Below are 26706 nucleotides of genomic sequence, written 5' to 3' on the forward strand. Positions count from 1 at the left end.
CTATAACGTATTACAGGGAAATGTTCCATTAAATAAAACAGAGATAAATAAGCTAAAAAAATATAAAAAGGAACTGAGATATTTGGTGAAAAAAGTCCGTCATTAAAACAAAAGAAGAAACGAATAATTATACAAAAAGGTGGTTTTCTTACTGCTTTGCTTGCACCTATTATTGGAGGTATACTATCTAGTTTAATTAAATAATTATGCAAAACGCACAAAAACTTATTTTAATCACACCAGAAAAATTACATCATTATCAAACGATATTTAATATTGATGATGAGATGAAAGAAATTTTAAATAATAAAAGTTTAAATGTAGAAGAAAAATGGACAAAATATAGAGAAGTCTTACAAAAATATTTAAATATTATTCAAAAACCGGCAGCAGTTACAACAACAGCAACAACTACTACTACTACGGAGGAAGAAGAACCAGAGGACGAGGAGGAGGAGGATGATGAAATAATATCTACTCTCCCTGAAATTTGTAAACGTAAAGCAAGACCTTTATTACGTAAATTGAAACAAAATCCAAATATTCAATGGGACGATAATGGAAATGTGAATATTAATAATAAATTAATTCCAGGTGCAAATATAGTGGATTTGATATCCGATTTTGTTAGATGTCGTAAGAAAAATATTTCAGTTGCTGGCTGGAAACCTTTTGCTACATTATTAGCAAAAGCCAATATACCTTTAGAGTACATTGGTAATCCTCAACGAATAGATTATATTAGAAAACTAACAGAAGACGAAGAAGACGAAGAAGAAGATGGTCCTCCACCCCGTAAACGCAAATGGTGTACTTATAAGCAATAATAATAATAATATTCTATTGTAATCTATTGATATTTTTAAGTATATAGAAAGAAAGATGAATGATCCCTACCTCAATTACTACATACATCAAGCAGGAGGTAATTATAACGTGTATAGAGGTACACCATATCAAGAAGGTTATGGCATTGGTAGTTTTCTAGGAGGTTTATTTCGTACTGTATTTCCTTTATTAAAACAAGGTGCAAAAACTGTTGGTAAAGAATTGATACGTACAGGAATTAATGTAGCAGGAGATGTACTAGATAATAATAAACCTATTGAAGAGTCTTTGCATGATCGATGGCAAGAAGCTAAAACAAATTTAAAAAATAAAGCTCAAAATAAATTAAATCAGGTGTTGGAAGGATCTGGAAGAAGAAAAAGAAAGAAAGTTCATTTTAGTGGTGCTGGTGTGAAACGGATAAAAAGATCCAAAGATATTTTTGATTGATTAATTATGAAGCAAAGTGATAGTTTTTATCTCACACTTCCTAGCAATAGTTCTATGAAATATTTTCCTCAAAGTACTCTTGCTTGTTATACTACTAAATTATATCAACCTATTGTACTGTAGAAAGGAGTGTGGGAAACAGCTGTTGTTGAAGTGCATTATACAAGTTCATTTCAGAATGTTTCCAAATATAAAAATAATATTTATTACCGTCTCATGAATACAAAAAACTGGAACATAACTCAAATCTTACCAGGCCACTATTATCATGTTGATGATATTTTATCTCAAATTAATCATAAAAGTGATATATTAAATTTACAATTAAAAGTCAAAGCATCAGTGAAACGAATTGAGGTTAATAGAGTAATAAAAGTTCAAGAGAAGCATATAGAAGTACGCCTATCTCCTGAACTAGCCCGAATACTAGGTTTTGATCATATACAGCAGGAAGATATTGCACTTGTTGATCATGCTCGTTATCCACCTGATTTACAAAAAGCGCTACCTACACTTATGTATATTTACAGTGATATTGTAGAACCACAAATGGTGGGTGACACCGTAGCTCCATTGTTACGTATTATAAATACAAATATTACAGAGCATGGTATTAATAATGTACATATTTTTGATAATCCTCATTATGTCACTGTGCAACGTAAACAATTTGATCAAATTATTATTGATTTAAGAGATAGTACAGGTAATCCACTTCCTTTCCAATATGGCAGTGTATGTAAAATTACATTTTCGTAGACGTAATATGGTATTGTAAATTTTACCATGTGTGAATATTAATAGTAAGAAAAAAGACAAAAATGCAGTGTGAGTGTATGAAATCAGAATTAGATTTATTTGCTGGTTTACCCACTCAAACCAGTATTATAGGTAATAAAATAGTTCCATATAAACCTGTGGCTTCAATAGCTGATAATGCACCAATAGAATTTGTAGTCCTCGGTCATGGGGATGACTATATTGACTTACCGCACACAATGTTATATGTTAAAGGTAAAATTACTAAATCAGATGGTTCTAATTTAATTTCTGCCGATAAGAAAATCGGCCCTGTAAATGATTTTCTCAATGCAATGTTCAGTGAATTGCAATTATATTTAAATAATCAACTTATTTCCTACTCTTCACATACATATCCATATCGATCGTATATTGAAAAACTACTAAATTATAATACTGAAGCTAAATCAACGCATCTTCAAACATCAATGTGGTTTAAAGATACTGGAGGGCATATGGACAGTGTGGCCGATGCTAATGTAGGATTTAAACAACGTTTTCTTCTCACTGCTTTAAGTCAGTCATTTGAACTATTGGGTTATATTCATGCTGATATATTTAATCAGGAGAAATTTTTACTGAATGGTGTACAATTGCGTATTAAACTAATTCCAGCTAAACCTACATTTTGTCTAATGGGCGACGCAGATGCTGATGGAAAAGTTGTAATTACAGATGCAACATTGCTTGTGAAAAAGGTTGATGTGTCACCGGCCGTTAAAATAGCACAAAATAAAGTATTACAAAATCCTAAATTTAGAGTAAAATATCCTATAACAAAAGTGCAAGTGAAGACTGAAACTCTGCCACAAGGAATTATGGATAGTACACTTCCAGATCTATTTTCAGGCCTAGTGCCTAAACGTATTATTATTGGTTTTGTTACTAATACTGCTTTTAATGGTAATTATCAAACAAATCCATTCAATTTTCAACATTTTAGTATGTCATTTTTTACATTGTATGTTGATGGAAATCCAATGCCCTTCAAACCTTACAACCAGATTTTGATAATAAGCTATATGTACAAGCATATTCTACGTTATTTACAGGTTCAGGTATTTATTATTCTAATCAAGGTAATAATATTTCACTCGCTGAATATCCTAATGGTTACACTCTACTGGTGTTTGATTTAACTCCTGATTCAAGCGCAAGTGCTGCATTTCATACTAATCCACAACGGCAAGGAAGTGTACGTTTAGAGGTTCATTTTAAAGAAGCACTGCCATCTCCTGTAACAACAATTATTTATGGTGAATTCTCTTCAGAATTAGAAATTGATTTCCAGAGAAAAATATATATTAATTAAAGGAAGAAAATGTTAAATACAATTGAGCTTTATGAAGCATTACAACAAAATTTACCTAAAGATCATTTTATTGGTGTATATGCTGCTGATGAGTTACCTTTGTTTATTCATAGATTTCCAGCTGCCATAATTATAAATACTGATTCTAGTGATAAGCCTGGTGAACATTGGGTTGCTCTTTATATATCTAATATGTGTGTGGGAGAGTATTTCGATAGCTATGGTATACCTCCCTATATACAACATCATATAAGGTTTTTAAAACGAAACTGTCTGTATTATACATGGAATAATAGACGTATTCAAGGTGATTTATCTCATTTTTGTGGACATTACTGTTTCCTATATCTAGCATGTCGTGCATCTGGTTATTCGATGCAGGATTTTTTAAACAAATTCTCACTCACTACTATTGATGCTAATGATATTATGCTTTATTCATTTATGAGAGTATGATGATGTTATTTTTTTAAACTCCGCCATTGCCGGTCCCAAGCCCTGGATGAGAAAGGAGGAGGGTTGGGGGTGTTGCTACCCCTGTAAAAGAAAATAATCTCTGCTATGTTCAAATAAGGGTGGAATCCAAAACGAATACACCCCCATTCTCTGCTATGTTAAAATAGGGGTTGGAAAATATGCTCATAAAAGAGAATGAATACACCCCTAAAATGGAGGATGTGTTTATTATCTGCTCTGCTATGTTAAAATAGGGGTTGGAAAATATGTTCATAAAAGAGAACGAATACATCCCTTCTATGTTATGTGTTATCTTCTCTTCTCTGTGTTCGTAATTTCTGCTATGTTAAAATAGGGGTTGGAAAATACGCCATGCTCTTTTATTAGCTGTGCTATCTGCTATGTTAAAATAGGGGTTGAAAAAGGGAACGAGTTCAATTTGCTCTTCTGTATGTTCGTTATGTTACGTAGTCTTATGTATTATCTGATCTGCTATGTGTTCGTAAGGGTTGGAGAATGAATACACCCATTAAAATGGAGGTTGTAGTTTTATGTGCTCTTAGGGGTTGGAAAATATGCTCATAAAAGATAACGAATACACCACTTCTATGTTTCATATTCTTATCTGTTATCTGTTCTGCTGTGTGTTACGTAGTGTTATGTGTTATCTTCTCTTCGCTGTGTTCATAGGGGTTGGAAAATATGCTCATAAAAGGGAATGAGTTCACCCTTAAAAATGGGCTCGTAAAAGAGAACGAATACACCCCCTTAAAAGTGGTCATAAAAGGGAACGAATTCACCCCTAAAATGGAGGTCGTAAAAGACCGTGGGCTCACGGTGCACGGTGGTCAATTTCCCAGGGGCTTGTGAGTTGGCTAACACTGAGCCAGGTCTGAGCCAGATCGATCCATTTTCTACTACTGATGATGGAATTAAATGTTTTTTTTGTTGTTATATTTGTTTTTATACTTACAATCATTATTGCTGAGTTAGTTTATCACTCCTCGGCTGTTATTATTGAACTTATTCATTATTTCTTACGTGAGCTGAATCCTTATGAGAAAAATGCATTTTTTCTTTCTAACTTGCGCAGAAACCGTTATTTTCATCTCGTACAGGAAATTGATAAGTGGATGATATAACAAATTGACAAAGTAGACTGTTAAAGGGTAAATTATAACACAGTATCTTGTTTTTTTGAACATCTTCATTAAACTTATTTTGCAGAAACTATAGAATGCATGGTGAAGTATTTTGGTGCATTCAGCATTCTGATTTACGAGTAGGGTTGCTAACTGGCCGGTATTTCACCGGCATGGCTGGGAATATTGCTGTGATTTTGATTAAGGCCGGTGACCGGTACAAACTTCTTATTAGCCCCCTTCTGACCGGTATTTTGGAATCTGCAATCCAGAATATAACATTAAACATGGAAATTTTTCAACAGTGCCTTTACAAACACAAATTTCCGTTGTATGATACATTATCGATATATTGTTTTAATCTATGGCAGTTTTTTTTATTTATTTAACATAAGAAATTTGATAACACTTAGATTTTATTGTAAAAGAATTTTATATTTAATACATTTATTGAGAGGAGAAAATGGGTTTTTAAACTAATTTCCTTTGTTTGAAGTGTAAGTTTATAGAGTAAATTTCATTTTATGAATCAACAATTGTTACGTAAAAATTAATATCCAGTATTATTCATCTGTTTCGATAATTTTAAACAAGTGGCAATTGCTGGTAAATACAATAACGATCAATATTGTCTTCAGTTTCTCATTGGTACGGAGAATTTTGAGGGTGTGCCGGTAATTTTGTGTTCCTGAGTTGGCAACCTATTTACGAGGTTTTGTTTCAACTCTGCTACGTAGTGGCTCCGTACTGACACTCCGCATGCAAATAAGTATGTAAGGCTACCATACGTCCCGGTTTCTTAAAATTTGTCCCGGTGCGCAGAAATTTTCCTTCTTGTCCTGTTTTTTCTATTAAGTACATATCAAAAGTTCTGAAAAGATAAAAAAATCGACTTATTCCTTTTGCTTTCGACTCCGACAATACTACAGGAACAATTTCATTCTAATCTTTATTATTATTCCAATCGCTGCTTCCCCGGATATAACATGCAATGTTTAAATCCTCCTAACTGGCACTCTTATCACCAAAAGTAAGAATGTATACCCCGAGGTGGCAACAAATTCTTGACGTTGCAGACCAGCCCCGAAAACACATTTTTTTTTCTGCTTCAGAAAAAAGAAATATGCAAATTGCTTTCTTTTAGTTCGCATTTTAGGTTAACAAAAATAAATCAGTCCATTGAAATTTGGAAACAATTCGTAAATCTGGATTTTTTTTTCTTTATAGACATGTAGAGCATGTGAGGTGGTATGTGCAATAACATTGAAAATATAATTTTTGCCTAAATATTGTATGTTCACTGATTGCGTTTATATTGTATAACAGCTTCTAGCTTCTATAATAATTTTTAGCACTGTTGATTAAGTATGGACTATATTAATACATTATTTTAAGTTGTGTAATTAGTGCAAATCTGTAGTAAAATTCGAAAGATAAAATTAATACAAAACGCAATATTTACTACTAATTTGTAAGATGTCCCGTTTTTTCTGTTTTCAAAAAATATGCACGGAGAAAAAAAAATGTAGGTGGCATACTTAAAAACGTAGGTTACATTCGTAATTCCTGTAGTTTCTGGACTTAACGTACAACCGTAAATAACATCCTGCAGCAAACGTATAGCTGAGAAAGCATGTATTATACGCACTGTCTGCATAAGTGCAATGACGTCATTCGTGTGACGTCATCTGCAGTAACAAGTATATACGGAGGTGATATCTAGCTTTGTGACGTCAGGACCATATACAGCATATTAGTTAATAATGATGACACACGCTGACTCTCAGGACAGAGCATAATTTCAAGTAATATGTATTATACGCTATGTACGTATGTTTCTTGCGTTCAACCCCGAGACAGCATCTATATTGTACTTATGCACCGTACGTACGACTAGATACAGTGTAAGTATTCTACGTATGTATTATACAGATTTCCCTTATGTCGCACACAGCTTGTCCAGATACAGCATACAGAATATCCGTATGCACCATACAGAGTGCACATATGTAGCTTACAGACTGTCTGCATGCAGCATATAGATGATACGTACGTCGCGTACAGGTTGGCCATATGTAATGTATGGATTGGGTGTATGTAGCTTATAGGTTGTTTGTCTGAAGTATACGGATTTTACGTATGTCGCATACGTATTGCCTTTTTGTAATATACGGATTGGACGTATGCAGTATATAGATTATACGTATGTTTCTTGCGTTCAACCCCAAGACAGCATCTATATTGTACTTGTGCCCCGTACGTACGACTAGATACAGTATACGTAATGTACGTATGTATTATACAGATTTTCCTTATGTCGCACACAGCTTGTCCCGATACAGCATACAGAATATCCGTATGCACCATACAGAGTGCCCATATGTAGCTTATAGACTGTCTGCATGCAGCATATAGATTATACGTATGTCCCGTACAGGTTGGCCATATGTAATGTATGGATTGGATGTATGTAGCTTATAGATTGTCCATATGAAATATACGGATTTTACCTGTATCGCATACGTATTGCCTTGTTGTAATATATGGATTGGACATATTCAGGATCTAGATTGTACGTATAGTGCACCATTATTGAAGTGCTACAACATACTGCAAAATGCATGATACATTCTTACTGTAATGTTGTCGCATATTGTTTTTCTCTGTATGGAAACAAAAATAGTTTAAAATATGGTTGATCTCCTTTGTGCCAATAATAATAAAATTAACAATACTACACTTTTCAAATCTTAGTTTGGAGCAGTGAAACTGTCAAAAGAAATGTATTTACCTGCAGGGTGTCCTGTAAGTTTGAGCTTCCTGCTAATTCGTTGGAAAGCTACTGCAAAGCCAAGTGTTGAAAAGTGACACAAGCGTTAATTTTAAAATTATGGGCACAAAGAAGGTTAACCATATGTTAAACTATTTTCGTTTTCATACAGAGTAAATCAATATGTGATATATTACTGTAAGAATTTATCATATGGTTTGCAGTTAGTTAGTTGCAGCACTTCAATAATAATGCAAAATGCACAGCCATATACAATCCTATATTCAAACTCAAACAAGATTTACGTACAATCATTTATTAAGCTGTTATCATCCATTGCTTGTACGATATAAAGATTATTTTACCTCATTCTTTTCCTTAATAGTATCTTCTTCTAAAGTGCAGTTGTTACCACAAGAGGCCTGAATAGAATTTTCCAGAAATAACTTCTCTGTACATTTTAATTAACAGATATGTTTTTTTTTGTTTTTTTTTAATATCGCAATAATTAAAATTATGCTGACAGCCGAAAACGTGTTCGCTCACAAGAGATTCCTACTCAGTACTCGCCATTAAAAATGCGACACCAAGAAGGAGACTGGGTAGCTGCACCAAAGTTCCCAGGCAGATACCTAATAGTAAGTGCAGAATATTCTTAACCGTCCGCTGTATTCGCTGTGACAACGTGGTGACAGCGGAGGCGTTGTGCAGCCATCGACTAAACATATTTATCCTTCCCTGCTCTAGACATTCTGCAAATTTGGACTTTCCGGGATGCATCCTTCTTAGTGCAACATTTTAAGCAACGAGCAGTTTAACAGTCTCATACATTGCTTAAAGAAAGAGCAATGATTCTCAGAATTACTCAAAAGATATATATGCAATAATTTAAAACGGTTATTTCAATCTTTGCAATTCAGAGCACGAAAAGAAGTATAGCTAAAGGAACACTGATTTTAGCCAGATAGTAAACTCAATCACACTCAGTACCATTAGTTGCTTGGTGTTATCCGTAAGTCAGAGATCATGGTATCTCATTTCGTGTAGATTTTTACATTTGTTTAATGCTAAAAATGTATTTTATCGCTAATTGAACCCAGTACCATATATATACCGACAGGACGTACCTTAGTCACAAGGTGACATGAGTGAAACACTAAACTGTTCGATTGACACCTGCGGCCTTGTCAACCCTAGAGAAAGTTACAAAGTGATTAAGTAAATACGGAACATAGTTCATACAAAGTATAGCGATGTATGAAGTCTCCGTTTCATATGACTTGGATAAAGGACACATCTGAAATATCAACAAAGAAATATATAATGATTTCTCTGGATAATTTGGATTAGTCCAGAATTCGAACACATACGTTGGTAAGTCCAACGTTTTTTTTAATATATATATATATACTTCTTTCTTCGGATTCCCAATAAAGTTGACTACTGAAAAGCTGAGTTATAGATTCTATATTAAAACAACTTCGCTAGACATGTTCAGTATACACATTGCCTTACATACAGAACAATACATTAGTTCTTAATGCATGTCTGAAATAATAGTGCTTCGTATAGAATTTTACTTCATCCAATCGTAATAGCACAAAGATAAAAAATATTGCGAGGGATAATATTCTTATTACAGAGAAAAAGAGTTGAAATGACTTAACACTAACATTTTCTTTAAACAGAGATAATATTTTATTCTAATTTATGGAAGAAAGAAATAATAATTTGTAGTACAGTATTTTTATTAGGGTTATATATTCGTACAAAAGAATGTAAATACAATTGGGTCTGTCTTCAGAAAGAACGTACTTTTAGCCACAACCTACACTGCTTCTTTTCACCGTCTTCCAAGCAGAATCCTGGTTTTGTTTTGATGCACGAAATACCTGAAACAAAAATCAGAAAATATTTAAAATATTAAATTCAGTGTGCTTAACTTGGTTGTACTTAACAATACAAAGTATCTTAACATTTTTGAGATTAAATGGACAAAATCTGTTCCGTCAGGTATGGACTTTTGGGTTGCACGTAGAAAAATTATGAAGTGTTTATTGATGCTGAACAACAACTCAAAATGTATTACTATTCAAAAGTAAGTGGGTACCCCAATGGTGTTCGAGGTACCATGGGGTATCTAATGTCTGTATTTTTTAGATATGTGGAAATGTATGTCTCTAAAATGTAGGGAACTGACATTTGTTTACCGAAAACCTCAACTCGGTAAGCCTTAGGGATATTGAGATATGGGAAAATAAAGAGCGACACCATAGAAGTGTGGGGTTTGCGTACTAGGTGGTGCAGTTTTGGAAACGTAATTACGAGGGCTTACAACAACCTCAAAAGTAGTTTCAATTAAATACACTACACACACGCCCTGATGGGGGTTTTCGGGTGTCATGATATTCGCAGAACTCATTTCTAAATATTCTAAAATATGTCTTAATAACGTTTTAAATAACGTTAGAGGTGTGTGTTTACCGAAACCGCAAGTCGGTACGCCTAACAGTTACCGAAATATGATGAAATAAAAAGCGACACCATAGGTACGTGGAGCTTGCATATTAGACAGTACAATTTAGAAAATTAATTAAAATATGACTATCAAGATATTGTCAAATAAAGAGAGGATCCATACAGTTATAGGGTTTTCGTGTTAGGTGGTAAAATTTCCGAAACCGGTCATGGAAAGTTAATAAGCATCAGTATCAATTTCATCTTAAAATAATTAGGTATTTCCATGGAGTTTAAGAACATCATGGGGTCTACCAAGATTAAATTTTAAAAGTTTTGGAAAATATATTTTGACATTTGTAAAGAGTACCGTATTAGAAATATGTATTTACCTAAAACTTCCAGCTAGTACATCTAGCAGCTAGAGAGACACCATACACCATCTTGAAATTTCAGAAAACAATTATTAATCCTAACAAAAGTTAAATAAGATGGTACTTATATGGGTTAAGTGAGTACCTCAGACTCGTCAGTACAATTTCGATCGAAAGATTAATTCAGCTCTAAATTTTCTTTGGACAATTCCAAGCGTTCATCGGGCTCTGAAATAAAGTGAACATTTTTTGTCAATATCTAATATAGCAAGCGAGATATAAGGAATTATGTATTTTATGACGTCGTAAAAATAGAGACCCACATGGATTTGTACTTTTGAGTATTTGCTGTAAGAAGAAGAAATTTCAGAAAACAACCGTATATACCTTAATAGACAATTAAATGGGCGGGGCACAGTGGCTTAGTGGTAGAGTGCTTACCTCTGGTGTATTGGGTTCTTGGTTCGATCCACGGCCAAGTCAGTTTGTAGTGGACATCGTATTCGTGGGTTTTCTCGGGGTACTCTCTTTCCTCCCACCTTTGCATTCCATCAATTCTGTCAACAACATTCACTTGCTTTAATCATAATCTCCCTGAGACTAAAATGCATAATCGTGGGTCGCTACACTGAAATATTTCCTTTTATTTAATTTTAAAATTAAATAGGGAGTTAAGTATGATCGTATTTCTATGGGTTAAGTGAATACTCCAATAGTTTCTGCAAAAAAAAAAAAAAAAAAAGATTAGTTAAATACCCTACCACTAAGCTACTGTGTCCCCGCCCACTGAATTGTCTATTAAGGTATATACAGTAGTTTTCTGAATTTTTTTCTTATAGGAAAGACCCAAAAGTACAAATCCATAAAGATATCTATTTTTACGTCATAAAATATATAATTCCTTATATCTTAGTTACTATCTTAGATATTGACAGCGAATTTTCATTCTTTTGCACAGCTCGATGAACCCTTGGAATTGCCTGAAGAAAACCTAGGACTGAACTAATCTTTCGATCGAAATTGTACTGAGGTACTGATTTAACCCATAGAAGTACCATCTTATTTAATTTTGTTGCGACCAATAATTGTTTCCGAAATTTCAAGCTTTTATTTCACAGTGTTTCTCCAGATGTTAGATGTACTAGCTGGAAATTTTGGGTAAATACATATTTCAAATACTGTTTACAAATGTCAGATTATATTTTCAAAAGCTTTTAAAATTTAATTTTGGTAGACTCCATGATGTTCTAACACCCCATGAAGATATCTAATTACTTTAAGATGAAATTGCTACTGGTGTTTATTAACTTTCCATGACCGATTTCGGAAATTTTAGCATCTAACACGAAAATCCCATACCTGTATTGGTCCTCTCTTTATTTGACAACATCTTGATAGCCGTTAGTCATATTTTAATTCAATTTCCGAATTGTAGCGTCAAGTATGCAAGCCCCACATACCTATAGTTTATTCCCCCCCAAAAAAATCAGTTCTTTACATTTTAGAGACATGTATTTCCATATATCTAAAATGCAGAAATTAGGTACCGCATTGGAACCCCATTGGAGTACTTACTCACTTTTGCATAGCAAGGTAAAAACGCCAGTGGTTCTCACTTTAAGTTTGAAAACATACTATTTTGTCTCTTCTCTGAGCATCGTGAATCTGTCGGAGCTGTACCATAGTTGGAAAGACTCACTGATCCTTCCTATAGTGACCATGTAGTCAGAATTCAAAAAGGAGTAGCCCTTGAAGGAAAAACAATATTTTAAAATCCTTGCACCAGTAGTCGTCACCTTAAAATCACAATGTTCCAGTAGTAGTCAGGATTTTCTACCAGTGTTCATCACTCAAATAACTTGACAATTTATTCAAAAACGCACTGTGTATCAGTTTAGGGTTGAGAATACAATATAACGTAGTAAGCTTAATAACTTTGCATCACTTTTAGCACTCAAGAAAGAAAATAAAAACGTTTTTACATACTTTTTAAAGCAATTTCAGAAAGAAAAATGTTAACTAAATTCAAAAGTTAACTGTATATCACTTCCACGTTGAGTACAATATTAAATACTATGTTTAATAACTGTACGTCACTTTAAACTCTCGAGAATGAACATCAACGTTTGTACATACATTTTAAAAACAATCTGAGAAACAAAATAAGTTAACTGAATTCAAAATTTAATTATACATCACCTTAAGCTTAAGAATACACTATAAAATGCTGAGATTAATAAAAAATGAAATCTAAGTTTAACGTCCCACGGTTATGCCGGTTAGGATAAGGAGACGGTGATAATGAGAAATGAATGAAATGGTGGAATGAAGAAAGTGGGAATAAACGGGAGAACCCCGAGAAAACCCACGAGCAAGGTGTTTGTCCACCACAAAGTCCACCAAAGAAATATCGAAAAATACAGCAATATCGAAATATAAACAATATCAAAAATCGAAAATATAGAAATATGAAAGAGATAATGTTAAAAAATATGGATATATCGAACAAAAATGGATATATGATCTTGGAATACGATTTGGTGGAATAATGAGGGAGAAAAATAATCATTGATTAAATATTAAATTGAAAAGAAATAAGAGCCTGACGCTCAAATACTTATCTATCCGGCACCCATCTTGATCCCCATAAAATATCATGAAGTGCTTCATTGATTCTAAACCCAATAATAGTAATTTAACAATAAACACAATATATAATTTACTACGCACCTTGAAATGTAGAAATTAATGATTGTAATCCCCAGCTTTCCAATAGACTTTGATTTCTCCAAATGAAGATTCGGATATCTTGTTTCTTCTCAAGCAATAATGGGTTACAATAATCAGTTGCAGTCCAAAGCCAAGTCACTAAGTTAAGCATAAATATAAAAGAATTCATTAGTTACATGCATACAAAATCCTACGCATGTAAATCCGAATCTACTTGTATTAAATTGTAAATTTAAACAAACTAAATTATACTACAGTTATAGTGACATCAAACATACATTAAATAAGGTATACAGGGTGTCTCAAAAGTCCCCTGACATAGGGTAACTGTTATTATCAGAGTTACAACAGAATGTAGGAGGGAAAAGCATATCCAATTATGATGTTTTCAATCTAAAGTGAAGGAATTTTTAAAATCGGATGGCCCGTTTGCGCTGTACGCTCTCTATGCGCCCAATGTGAAATGAAAATGCAACGTTGCCATTTACCTGGATCCACAACAGAAGTGAGTGAAGTTACTGTCTTTTACGCTAACATGTCGATGGCCAGCCCCCGTTTCAAACAGTAACTTCATTCACTTATGTCGTGGGTCCAGGTAAATGACAACGTTGCATTTTCATTTAAAATTGGGTGCATAAAGAGTATACAGCACATTCATCTTGTCCGATTTTTTAAAAAAGTGTTCACTTTAGATTGAAAACGTCATATTTCGAGATGTTTTTCCTCTTACATTTTGTCGTCAGGGAACCTATGTCAGGGAACGTTTGAGACATCCTGTATACATCATAAGAAGTTCCTTTCTAAATTCTACACGGATGTGGTTTCATTGAATGTGAGGTGGGTGATACACATTAGGCCTTTTGGGAGTACGTCACACGGACGACCGTAATTTTGTGTTCAAAATTTTTATGAACTGGTGGGATATGTGATACATATGGCCACGGGCTAGAATTTTCTCAGTATGTCAAATATGCAATCAGATTTCATGCAATCAGATTCCATGCTTAATTTGGTGAAAAGCTATTGCCAATTGAACGTTACATTTACCTCTTTCTTGCAGATGTTGAACCATGCCGTTAGCACGTGAGGAATGGATCGAAATAATCAAACTGTGGGGCAGGAGGAGTATATGTGCAGTGGTTGCCGATTGCAGAGTCATCCACAATATGACTGTCACATGTTTCAGTGTCACAGTAATTAACTAAATTTGAGAAGACGGGCACATTCGTGAACATACATCGTAGCGGTTCAAACTCGCGGGACCTTGTTCCTTCCCCATTTTGAACCGGTACATGAAAATGCCATTTACTCCATGTTTGCCTGCGCCGATTTTGAAAATTCCTTCACTAATCGATTTCTCCCGTCGAGTACTACAAGAATCAGTTAAAATCTCGCGGGCCCTTTTTTCTTCCCCATTTTGAACCGGTACATGAAAATGCGATTTTCTTCATGCTTGCCTGCGCCGATTTTGAACATCCCTTCACTAATCGATTTCTCTCGTCGAGTACTACAAGAATCAGTTAAAATCTCGCGGGCCCTTTTTTCTTCCCATTTTGAACCGGTACCTGAAAATGCGATTTTCTTCATGCTTGCCTGCGCCGATTTTGAACATTCCTTCACTAATCGATTTCTCTCGTCGAGTACTACAAGAATCAGTTAAAATCTCGCGGTCCTTTTTTCTTCTCATTTTGAACCGGTACCTGAAAATGCGATTTTCTTCATGTTTGCCTGTGCCGATTTTGAAAATTCTTTCAGTAATCTATTTCTGTTGTCGAGTACTTCAAGAATCAGTTAAAATCTCGCGGGCCCTTTTTTCTTCCCATTTTGAACCGGTACCTGAAAATGCGATTTTCTTCATGCTTGCCTGCGCCGATTTTGAACATTCCTTCACTAATCGATTTCTCTCGTCGAGTACTACAAGAATCAGTTAAAATCTCGCGGTCCTTTTTTCTTCTCATTTTGAACCGGTACCTGAAAATGCGATTTTCTTCATGTTTGCCTGTGCCGATTTTGAAAATTCTTTCAGTAATCTATTTCTGTCGTCGAGTACTACAAGAATCAGTTAAAATCTCGCGGGCCCTTTTTTCTTCCCCAAGCCAATATTTTTTGTATATTTTGAATGTATTCAAGTATGGAACAAAAGTATTATATAATTCCCTTAGTAGGCTTCTCAACTTAATATTTTTCAACTTAAATTTTATTTTAATTATTTATTTTCTTGTGACTCAATATTTAATTGCAATCGTTCATTGGGGAGAAGGGTGGCCATTCTCAAATATATAAATATAGTATTCTTAAAATTTATGTGTTCTCGTACTATTAGTTTCTTCCACTAGACCTGGAAATTGCAAAATTAATACCTGGAAAACCTGGAAAATTCAGGAAAATTGAGTTCCATATTTATCTATGAACACTGCTATTTACAATTTTTTTCGAATAGGGAGAACTGTACAAAAGGGTGTTTTGGGAATGGTATAACAATAGGTTTCTGGGAGTGTTGTTCGAAATGAAATCTTTCTGGGAGTGTTGTTCGAAATGAAATCTTTAAGTTTTACGTCCCACTATTATACTGGCTAGGCTAAAGATAACGGGGTGTTGTTCGGTGGGGGTCAATGTTGCAAATTTTGGGTAAAGTCGCTAAATAAGGGGAATTCGACCTCAACGATAGCGTAGGTTGACCATAAAATTTTCAGTTAAAAACGGGACAGGTTCTTGCAACCCTAGACTTTTAGATCTACCTTTGTTCTTATCAGTGCCTTGATATCAGATTTCCTCCTCTCTCTCTTTGTTACAGAGCGGGTACTTATCAAAAAGGAAAGACACGTTGAAATTTGTTCGACACACAACCAACTGCTAAAACCTCTGCTGCCTTTCGAGCAGTACTGCGAACTATAGAGTATGTTTAATATAGGGAATTTCAGTTCAATTTTTGCCGCTTTGTTATTATTTATACTTTTAAAAGGAGTAAAGGTATTGGGTTTGTTATTTACTTCTTTCATTTACATAAAACGGGACGAATACTACTTTTTTCCATCTACTGACGGAACGGCCGCGACACGCCCCTAAAACGGGACTGTCTCGGTCAAAACGGGACGTATGGTCGCCCTACGATAGCGACAAAAAAAATTCCGATTGGAGACTTTTTTGGGTGATTTTTAAATGACGATTTACCTACTTACACATTTAGCGACTTTTTGCTGCAAACAAAATGTTCATCTGTAGAGAAGCATTATTAGTTCAAAACAGTTTTTTCTGTTTGTTTGTTTTAATCAGCGCAAGTGATGAAGAGTTTGAAAATACAGCGTCAGGGCCGGCGCGAGGGGGGATCGAGCCGTGCCACCGCCCAGGGCGGCACGTCTAGTGGGCGGCAAAATTTGAAAAAGAAAAGAATATTATTAAAATATAATGCTTCGTAATAGGCCCACATGGAAAAATAAAATTGTGTTCCCTGAGAATGTAATTTAAACTTACTTCACTCAGATTCAGGAAATTCAAAGCATTCCCCCTCATTTTCAATTATCAAACTACTAGCCACAGGTATCTCGTTCAAGATTTCCCTTGCAGCAGCGTAGATAAGATTTTCAGCTAGAGCGGATAAGATTGTCAAGTGTCTTTTATATTTTTTTTCTATTCAGCAATATTCTAACGCTCCACTCCAAGTACGCAAAAGGTACACTCCCACTTGAGACAGGCGGTTCTAGCCTACAGCACCTAGAGACATTTAGGTTTTAGCAGCGAGTTTTTAACCAATTTACAAATTGTTCATTATCATGTCTTATCAACAATATATATAAATATATATATAATTGTTTTTATATTTAAGCAATACAAATCATGGCCGAACACATTAAAAGAACCATGGGAGGGCAAAATAAATGCGACCATTACTGAGGAAAAGATGTCCAAAATTTTTTAAATTCCTATTCTTAGTGAGTAAATTGAAAGTAAAATACTGTTTTTGTTGAGAGCTGCAACATATTATACTATAGTGCTAGACTGTACACCAGATATTTCTGGTACAAAGGATCGTTCGTTTTGTACAAATCACATACAATAATGGAGAATGGCTTACAAAAATTTGCGAACACTTTCTTGGTTTCGTACCAGTAAAAGACATCACTGGTCTAGCTAGAACTGACAGAAGTAATAATTAAACGGCTAAAAGAAATGAACTTCTATCGAAGATATGAAGGGCCAAAGATATGACAATAGTTCCAATATGAAAAGAAAAAATAAATTCTCAAGATTTACATGTTTCTTTACTAAACTTTATCGTTAACGATGTAGCCACAACATCTCAAGTCCACCGTTTCATTTTTTTTTTTTGTATAGTTAAAAAAAAGTTTCTGACTTCTTTTCTGCGTCAGTTCAACGTTGGGCCATACTAAAGGAACCTATTAGCAGCCTCACTTTAAAACCATTCAGCACCACAAGATGGGAGAGTCGAGTTGATGCTCTGACTTCACTTAGATATCAAATAGAGGCTTATGATACCTTACTTCAAATAAGTAACGACAATATAATAGAATGATCGCCCATGATGTTCTGTGTATAGCAAACCACCTGCGTGGCTTTACTTTCTTTACTCACTCGTTATGTGGTATGACTTTTCACTCCACATAAACATAGTAAACAAAAGTGTGTTTGATCCAGTAGGGTTTCTTTAAAACAAATCTGAGAACTTTCAGAGGAGCAGAAATGATGCAAAGTTTCAACCTTGCTTAATTGATGCGATGGAGTTGGCATCAGCATTAGATATGGATGATCCATGGATAGGCAATACAGTGCACGCTCGAAATCGAAAGAAGAGACAGTTTCAATAGAAGGCAGAAGATGAAGCTATTGAAGATCCACAAACAAGATACAAGATCGATTTTTATTACAAACTTCTAGACGTGATTGTGTTAGATTTAAGAGAAAGGTTTGGGCAATTTAAACATCACAGCGAGTATTTCGATTTTCTTTACGATATAAATAATCTGAACGATATGCCACCTGAACTTTTGTCTGAAAAGTGCCTGCATTTTAATACGCGAAGAATCGAAAGATATTAACCCGTGATTTGAAAGACGAACTGAAACTATTAACCGCTATAATTAAGCCTAAAAGTTCATCAAAAGAGACTAAAATTAATCAAGAAATATGACTTTGCTCCCTATGTCAGTGTTGCAGTTATGATTTGGTTTATCTTACCAGTAACCGTGGCAAGTTGAGAAAGAAATTTTTCGAAACTTACTCTAAGCTTATTAAAAACTATCTACATTCTTCCATATCTCAAACACGTTTAAGTGCTCTAGTGATGATATCAATGGAACATCAATTGGCTGAAACATTGGACTACGCGAATGTGATAAAGGAATTTGCTCATACCAAAACAAGAAAAGTTTTTTTCAATTAAACTATGTTAAATTGTGTATTTCTATTGTGTTTTAGTACATTATAAGTCTTAAGCTAATTACTTACTTTTGCCGTAATATTTGACTCACTATATTATCTTTTTGCTACATACTCTATTGGAAACACCTTTTGATATAAAATAAGCTTAAAAATTAAAATTCTTAGTCGAACTAAAGCATACATTAAAAAAAAACTGAATGCCCTGCTGTATATCACGTACAGCAAAATCGAGCATACTGAATATTGTGTCATGTATGGAGTCGTTTAAATATTAAAGCATTCGAGAGAGGCAGTTCAATTTTTTGTTTACTTTTCCTTTTCATACATGTTTTTAAATATGGTATCTTACTTTTTCTTAATATCTGAATGTCTTCTGTCAAAATAAGGTTTGTGGATTAAAGGGGCGGCATTTGAAAGTACCGCCCAGGGCGGCAAAACTGCTAGCGCCGGCCCTGTACAGCGTACTCACTACTCCACAATCCTGCATTGTTATGTTACCCTTGCCCTCTAACGAAGAATAACTACAAACTTGATGTCCTTTAGTTCGCCGAGTTTCCGTTGAGAGACACACGTAATACATCATTACCGATAGCAACAAGATTAGCTATAGATGCGTGAATAAAGGCGAAGAAGGTGTTTGTTATATTTGTCCTCTGGGGTCTTTTAATTATTCTGCACGTTTTCTTTTACAAAAAATTGCTTAACGTAAGTACTGTAGTGTTAATTATTTCGGAACTATTTTGACCACAACATGAACAAAAGTACCCGAAACAACCTGAAATGATCCCTGAATTAAAGGATTGGTTGCGCTCTGTTTACAAAGATGTGAATAGAACCAGCGGCGCAAATCTGTCTTCAACATTGGGGGGGGGGGGAGAGGGTAAGACCGTTACCATACTTTTTTTGGCGATGTCCAAAATACTTATGAAGTTGAAAAACAATGTTGTGGAGGATCAGAGTTGTCTTTAGCGTTAGGAGGCTGCAGATTTGAGGCTTATTCTGGGGGACATCTATTTTATCTCACGTTCCTTTGTAGCAATCGGACAAAAATCATCAAATTTCTCCCAAAAAACACATTTCAAATCGGATTATTTGGGAGAAGTCCCCTCAGTTCCAAGATTGGAGGGGACATGTATCCGTCATCCCCCCCCCCCGGGATTTGCGCCAGTGAGTAGAACATATTGTTTAGTTTACATCTACAACTTTTACAATGCTTATAGACAATGAATTTCTCGATTATTTCTTATAGCGACTTTTCACCCAAAATTGGAGTCGTCACCTCTCGTTTCGCAAACTTATTGCCAACATTTTAGAAACTGGTTGCGGGGAGAGCTACAATGGATGATTCAAGTTATTTCGTCGCTTCCGCTGTGAACCTAAGTACAAGATTCCAAAAGTCACATTTTTTTTGGTTCCAAACAATATGTCTGCTGGGTGAAAGCATAGACTGGAATGTGTTGCCTTTCCTACCTTATCTTTAATCCCATAGTAGCTTCTTTCCCAAAGTTAAAAAAATGCAATTCTTCCTTTCTTAATAGTACTTATTACCCAAAGTATTACGTAAGCATTGTATGTTACTTATGTAGCTCACAGAGCCGCAGCTATGGGCGAGCAAGCAAAGCACGTGTCCCGGGCGCGTGGTTGGAGGGGCGCCTAAAAGAGAGGTTATATATTAGTACTTTTTCCTGGCGGTATTTAATACTTTTCATCAGAGTGCGAAATCATGAAATCAAAGTGAGAGGAAAAAATGAAATGAAATCTTTGAGTTTTACGTCCCACGGTTATGCCGGTTAGGCTAAAGGAGACGGTGATTATGAGAAATGAATGAAATGGTGGAATGAAGTAAGTGGGAGGAAATGGGAGAACCCCGAGAAAACCCACGCACACGGTGTTTGTCCACCACAAGGTTCACTTGGCGGGGCTAGGATCGAATCCGGGACCCCAAGCACCAGAGGTGAACGCTCTACCACTGAGCCACCGCGGCCCTAAAAGTGAGAGGAGACTGGAGGAGTGAAGAGAGAGAGAGAGAGAGACAGAGAGAGAGAGAGAGAGAGAGAGAGAGAGAGAAGAAAACGCTCGCACTTTTACACTTCAAAGTAAATTAAGTCATTTATTTTTTCTGTCCCCCTCCTCCCCCTCCCCGAAGTTCTACTGTCAAAGTAAATAGCTAAAAACACTCCCAGGCCAGAACCGCATCTACGTTGGAAATTTGATCGAGATCGGTCGGTCGGTGCAAGAGATTAAGAAAAAATGAAATGAAACCTTTGAGTTTTACGTCCCACAGTTATGCCGGTTAGGCTAAGGGAGACGCTGATGATGAGCAATGAATTAAATTGTGGAATGAAGTAAGTGGGAGGAAATGGGAGAACCCCGAGAAAACCCACGCACACGGTGTTTGTCCACCACAAGGTTCACTTGGCGGGGCTAGGATCGAATCCGGGACCCCAAGCACCAGAGGTGAACGCTCTACCACTGAGCCACCGCGGCCCCCGGCCGGGAATCGAACCCGGGTGTCCCACGCCAAAGGCGTGTTCACTAACCACTTAGCCACGAGTGAGCTCATCTGTGAGGCAGTGTAAACCCCCCAAAAAAGAAAGAAAATAAACGCACACTGGATGTTTGCGCAACTGAGGATCAAAACATTCTCAATGGAGTATGAGAAATAGTAAACGTCAATCAATGTGTGCTTTTGCTTATTCATTACTTCGTTAATACTTAATTCCTTCTAGAAATAGTGAAACAATACTATGAAGAAACACTAATTAAACTAATAACAATTACGTTGTATTTCTTACCATACCGTTTTTACCACCCATAGAATTTCAACCTAGTACTATACTGCATTAGTCACGCCGTAACGAAAGCTAAAATTCAAAGACCTGGCACTCGTAACTGTTGAAGCTGTGTTGTAGCTACCTGTATATCACGCGGCCTGCGTTGGTACTCCTCAACATAAATACGTCACAGCCCAAAGCCAGGAAACATCACAAACAGAAGACAGGGGCACAAGCAGTGCCTGACACTTCACGAACTCAAACCCACCAAGACTCAACTCAACATGACCTTCAATTACGTTCTAGAAACCAAACCAATGCTAAGGCACAAACTTACCAACTTCCTATATGAAAACACAAGAAAAAAAATCTAACGTTTTGGTTCCAAAGTGATGACATAACAATAATACTAAAAAGTTTTTTTTAATTTTCAGTAACCCAAACATTAATTAACTAGGGAACATAAAGCAAAAATAAATAAATTAAATTAAAAAATAAAAACCTGACAAGTAAGCTCTCCCTGACTACTTTTTTTTTTTTAAATTTCAGTGAGGCTGTAAAATATGTCAATATCTTCGTAATATATATATATTTCATTGTAAACAAGTTCTTTAAACAAAAGAAAGCTCTGAGAGCGCTTACCTCTGACGCGGTAGGTCCCTGGTTCGATTCCTGCTCCCGACAAATAGGCTTTTGGTGAACACTGTATGTGTGGTTATTCTTAAGACTTTCCAGTTTCCTTACATTTTCTTGATTCCACCATTATCATGTATCTCATCGTCACCTTCTCTCTTACATTGATGTACAATCATGGGGCGTTAAACTAAAAGAAAAAAAAATCTTGCAAATATCCTAGTAAAAATGAGTTTTCTAAACTACACTAGTGGCCCCGCGTAGCGTAGTCGCTAACGCTCTCGCCTTCGGTGCGAACGGTCCCGGGTTCGATCCCGGTGGGGGAACTCGGTCGAAAAAGTATCAAAAGATTTTAAGTCCAGCCATCCTGAATGAGGTTTCCTTGGCTTTTCCTCATTCACAGCAGGCAAATGCCGGAGTGGTACCTAACATATAGGTCCCAGGCCGTTTTCTTCCTTCCCAAATCCAAAAATGAAAATGAAATCTTTGAGTTTTACGTCCCACGTTTATGCCGGTTAGGCTAAAGGAGACGGTGATGATGAGTAATGTATGAAATGGTGGAATGAAGAGAGTGTGAGGAAACGGGACAACCCCGAGAAAACCCACGCACACGGTGTTTGTCCACCACAAAGTTCACTTGGCGGGGGCTGGGATCGAACCCGGGACCCCAAGCACCAGAGGTGAGCGCTCTACCACTGAGCCAGCGCGACCCATGATTTAACAGAGAAAATACATATATTGTACATTATAATTACATTACATTACCAATCTTTCGCAATTAATAAACCACAAGTCATTACACAAGCGTGGTTGGTTCGAAGTTTAGCATCCAATTCAGGTCCGAGGCTATCTGAGACTTGGTTCTAGATCTTTAACGTGGAATACGCACCACATGAGCTTCCAGAAGATTCGAATGAACGGGAGGATGAGGAAGATTTCCCCTCTCCAAATAATTTAATAGTGTTCACTCTAAAGATAAACCGTATATAACTCTATAACTCTCAATCTTTGTCGTTGCAGGGCACTAGTTTGAAGTGAGGTGATCGTGAACAAAAATTGACCTGATGAGAGAGCATTTTCGTATTATGATTTATTACGATATTCGGCAAGGGTTAACACAACAACAATGTGTTCATCAGATAACTTACTTTTCCTGATGAAGCCCCATCTCAGACAATTTACAGGTGGTTTCAGGAATTCACGTGTGGTCAGCTCAGCCTGACTGATGGAGATTGTGCAGGTAGTCCATCGACAGTCATTGTGCCCAAAAACGTTGCTGCTGTTCGTGAAATTATGAACACTGATTGGCATGTGACTTATCGCGAAATTCAGGAAATCTTAGGCATTGTAATGAGCCAAATACAAATAATATTGCACTATTATTTACGTGTAAAAAAACTTTGCACTCGTTGGATCCCACACAATTTAAGTCGCGCACAAAAGACGCCCGTGTAAAGTGGTGCAAAGTTATAACGAAACTGTTCAAGTCTGGATCATCTAATTCGGTGTTTAACATTGGAGCAGGTAATGAAACTTGGATATATACGTACGAACCGGAAACTAAACGACAATCTGCTGTGTGGGTGTTCCGCGAGAACCTAAACCAATCAAAGTTGTTCATGCACACTGTGCCTCCAAACAAACGATTGCATAAGTTTTTGGTAAATCAGGTCATATTGCAACTGTACCATTGGAGAATTGCAGAACAGTCAATGCAGAATGGTACACAACCATATGTCTATCAGAAGTACTGAATGTGAGCAAACAGTTCAACCGTCGTATCATTCTGCACACGACTATACGAGCTCGCACACAGCAGCTGCCACAAATGATTTTCTGGACCAGGAAAGCGAAGTCATGACATCCGGCTTATTTCCCTGATTTAGTTCCCAGTGATTTCTTTTTGTTCCCAACAATAAAGAACATGTTGCGTGGGAAGCGCTTTTGCACCTCCAGAAGAAGCCATCGAGACATACAAACTGCAGGTTTCACAGATACCAACCTCGGAGTGGCATACCTGTTTCAAGATTTGGTTCTATCGCATGAAAATGCACTGCTATTCATGGGGAGTACTTTCAAAAGCAATAAAAAAATGCACTTTCATGTTCTTGCGTTCTATCATTTTCCCGAAACTTTCAGTGCAACCCTCGTATTGCATCACTGAGATATAAATAGCTTTGATTGTATATCTAGAAAAGTCACCCTCTCGTAAGAAGCTTCATTTGAACCCTTCGAGTTACTGCACTTCCCACCTGGATACAACAGGGTAAACGTAGTCTCAAGCAGGCCCGAAACCAGCCACATATGTTTAGAGGGACCATGAATATATTAGGGGGGCAAGTCATCAAAACTTCTCTTACAAATATCTAAATTGTGTTTTCTGTATTGAGGTCTGGAGGGGCCATGAAAAGTTTAGGGGGCAGTTGCCCACTAGCCTCCCCCTCTACTTACGGGCCTGGCCTCAAAACAAAACACTAGAATGTGCGCAACTGGGGATCAAAACACAAACGGAATAGGAGAAATAATTCAAGTGAATCAAAGCCTAGCATAGCGAGTTTTTGCGTATTAGTTGCTTTGTTAATACCTAATTCCTTCTAGAAATAGTGAAACAATACTATGAAGAAAAACTAATAACCGAATGAATCTCAAGGAACCGGAATAATTTCCGACTGATTAAACTAGTTATAAATTCTATAACTTACTGTTCCGTTGAAGGTCTCAACTCCAGCAAGTAGACCTACACAAAACCAAAACTAGGGAATTAAAAATTACTTTTCTTTTTTCATGTCGCACAGCTACGACCTTAGGCCAAAAGAGACTGACAATTAATAGAAGTGAACGCGTTTATGGAAGTAATTTGTTTCCACTCTCCCACCGAGAATCGGACGAGGGGCCACGTTTAGCAAGGCCACACGGAAATCACTAGACCAGTGGGGAAGACTACTAAAATACAAAGTAACAATATATTTAATTTATAGTAGAAATCAAATTAGTGTAAAGAATTGAGAAGGAATCTTATTCTAAATGCCAACAGGGTATATAGTATGCTATTTAACGCAGTTTATCTGAAATCGTGAACTGTGCACACCAGTGGCGTATTTAGGGGGGTGGCTTCCGGGCTTAAGCCCTCCCCAAAATCTTACTTAGTAAAGTAAATGAAATATCTTGCAGAATTTTCACATTTCCAGGCAAAGCCCCCCCCCCGAAAGTTAACAAAGCCCCTCCCGAACAAAATCGTAAATACGCCACTGGTACACACCAATATCACGGAACGATTTTTATGACGGTGCCCTTAAACTATACCAACTAAAGAAGTAGACCCAATTATCTTCGTGACATTAGGGAATGCAGGCAGGCGCATTAGCCCAGGTTGGGTACAGCTATAAAGAAAACGCATGGAAACAAAGTAAAACATCTTTCAGTTTTACGTCCCGCTTGTAACCAGAGTCTGATCTAGAAGGTAAAAACTGGGGGGGGGGGGGCAGAACCCAGACTATGGTAGGTATATCATGAGTTTACTATAAACTTTGAAAGAAATATTAATAATACCTTAAATTATATCTGTCACTCAAAAAACTGGGGGGCCTAGCGCCCCCGGCCCCGGGCTAGATCCGCCACTGCTTGTAACGTAATAAAATGTAATACAAGTACTTGATTGATCAAATCTGGTTATCATACCGTGAACCACCACTCGTAAAACAATGAAAATACAGTTACCAACTACTATGTGGTCTTCACGTTGCTGTTAGTAACCACATTATATCTTTACTATTACTTATCAATATATAACATGCTCTGTCTCATAACATCTATAGTATCTGTCCAAGTTAAAATTCAGTTGTTTTACGTTTTTACCAAGCACAGAATATGAACCCAGTCCAATCCTACAATAGTCTCACTGTGAAAGGTGAAATTAAACTGCCTGGCATTCGAACCCATGTCAGGCATTTGCTTTAACGTCCGTTGCAGACTCTCGTGGCGGCTTGCGTGCATACCCATGGCTTTCAACTATGGTTTAGTAACCAAATCAAGTGCCAAGACAAATACAAATAGCAAACACGCCAACTCTCCATATCAAGTTAACGCAGATGGGAGGGGAGGAATGTATACCTAAATTCCAAATTTATGTATCCAAAACAATGAAAACATGTTTTAATTTTGAAAATTATGTTTTCTAGACCAAATATGAACTAACCAGAGATTTCAAGGAACCAGTTCGTCATAAGCTAGAACCATCGCATATCACTAACTATTCAAAATTATATTACTAATTTCTAATATTTCAAACTACTAAGGCAAGGGAATGAGTTAATTTTTGTGGAAGCTAATTTGAGCTCATTTTACTTTCATATATACATACCAATAAGCTGAAAGTTTCAAGAAGGCCTGAAGATGGTCAAAAAGGGTTCTCAAGCCCTCTCTCCTGGCTTACATCCTAGCTACGGACATGACCGTGTTATACTACTCTATGTGAAGATACGTTCCTCAACCAACATAGGACATTTTTTTCGATTACTTACGTAAAGAAAAAATATTTTATGCAACCTATATATACCTTTGAGTAATTTCAAAATGCTCCAAG

At 36.2% G+C, this 26706-nt stretch overlaps 2 protein-coding genes across 3 annotated transcripts in view; both read right to left on the bottom strand.

Moving 5' to 3' along the window:
- Positions 1-26706, bottom strand: part of LOC145678411 (zwei Ig domain protein zig-8-like) — a 998947-nt gene that overhangs the window by 132073 nt on the left and 840168 nt on the right. The gene's annotated exons all lie outside the window — the stretch shown is intronic.
- LOC145678925 (uncharacterized) lies at positions 9462-26123 on the bottom strand. The gene is made up of 4 exons (XM_081749534.1): positions 25980-26123; positions 22134-22194; positions 13321-13458; positions 9462-9651 (listed from the first exon to the last, which is right to left on the bottom strand). Exons 1-4 carry the CDS (start codon positions 26121-26123, stop codon positions 9560-9562), a joined length of 435 nt encoding a protein of 144 aa, XP_081605660.1. The 3' UTR covers positions 9462-9559.

This window comes from Thermobia domestica, chromosome 2 (genome assembly GCF_964235325.1).
Source record: "Thermobia domestica chromosome 2, izTheDome1.hap1.1, whole genome shotgun sequence".
Classification (NCBI taxonomy): Eukaryota; Metazoa; Arthropoda; class Insecta; order Zygentoma; family Lepismatidae; genus Thermobia; species Thermobia domestica.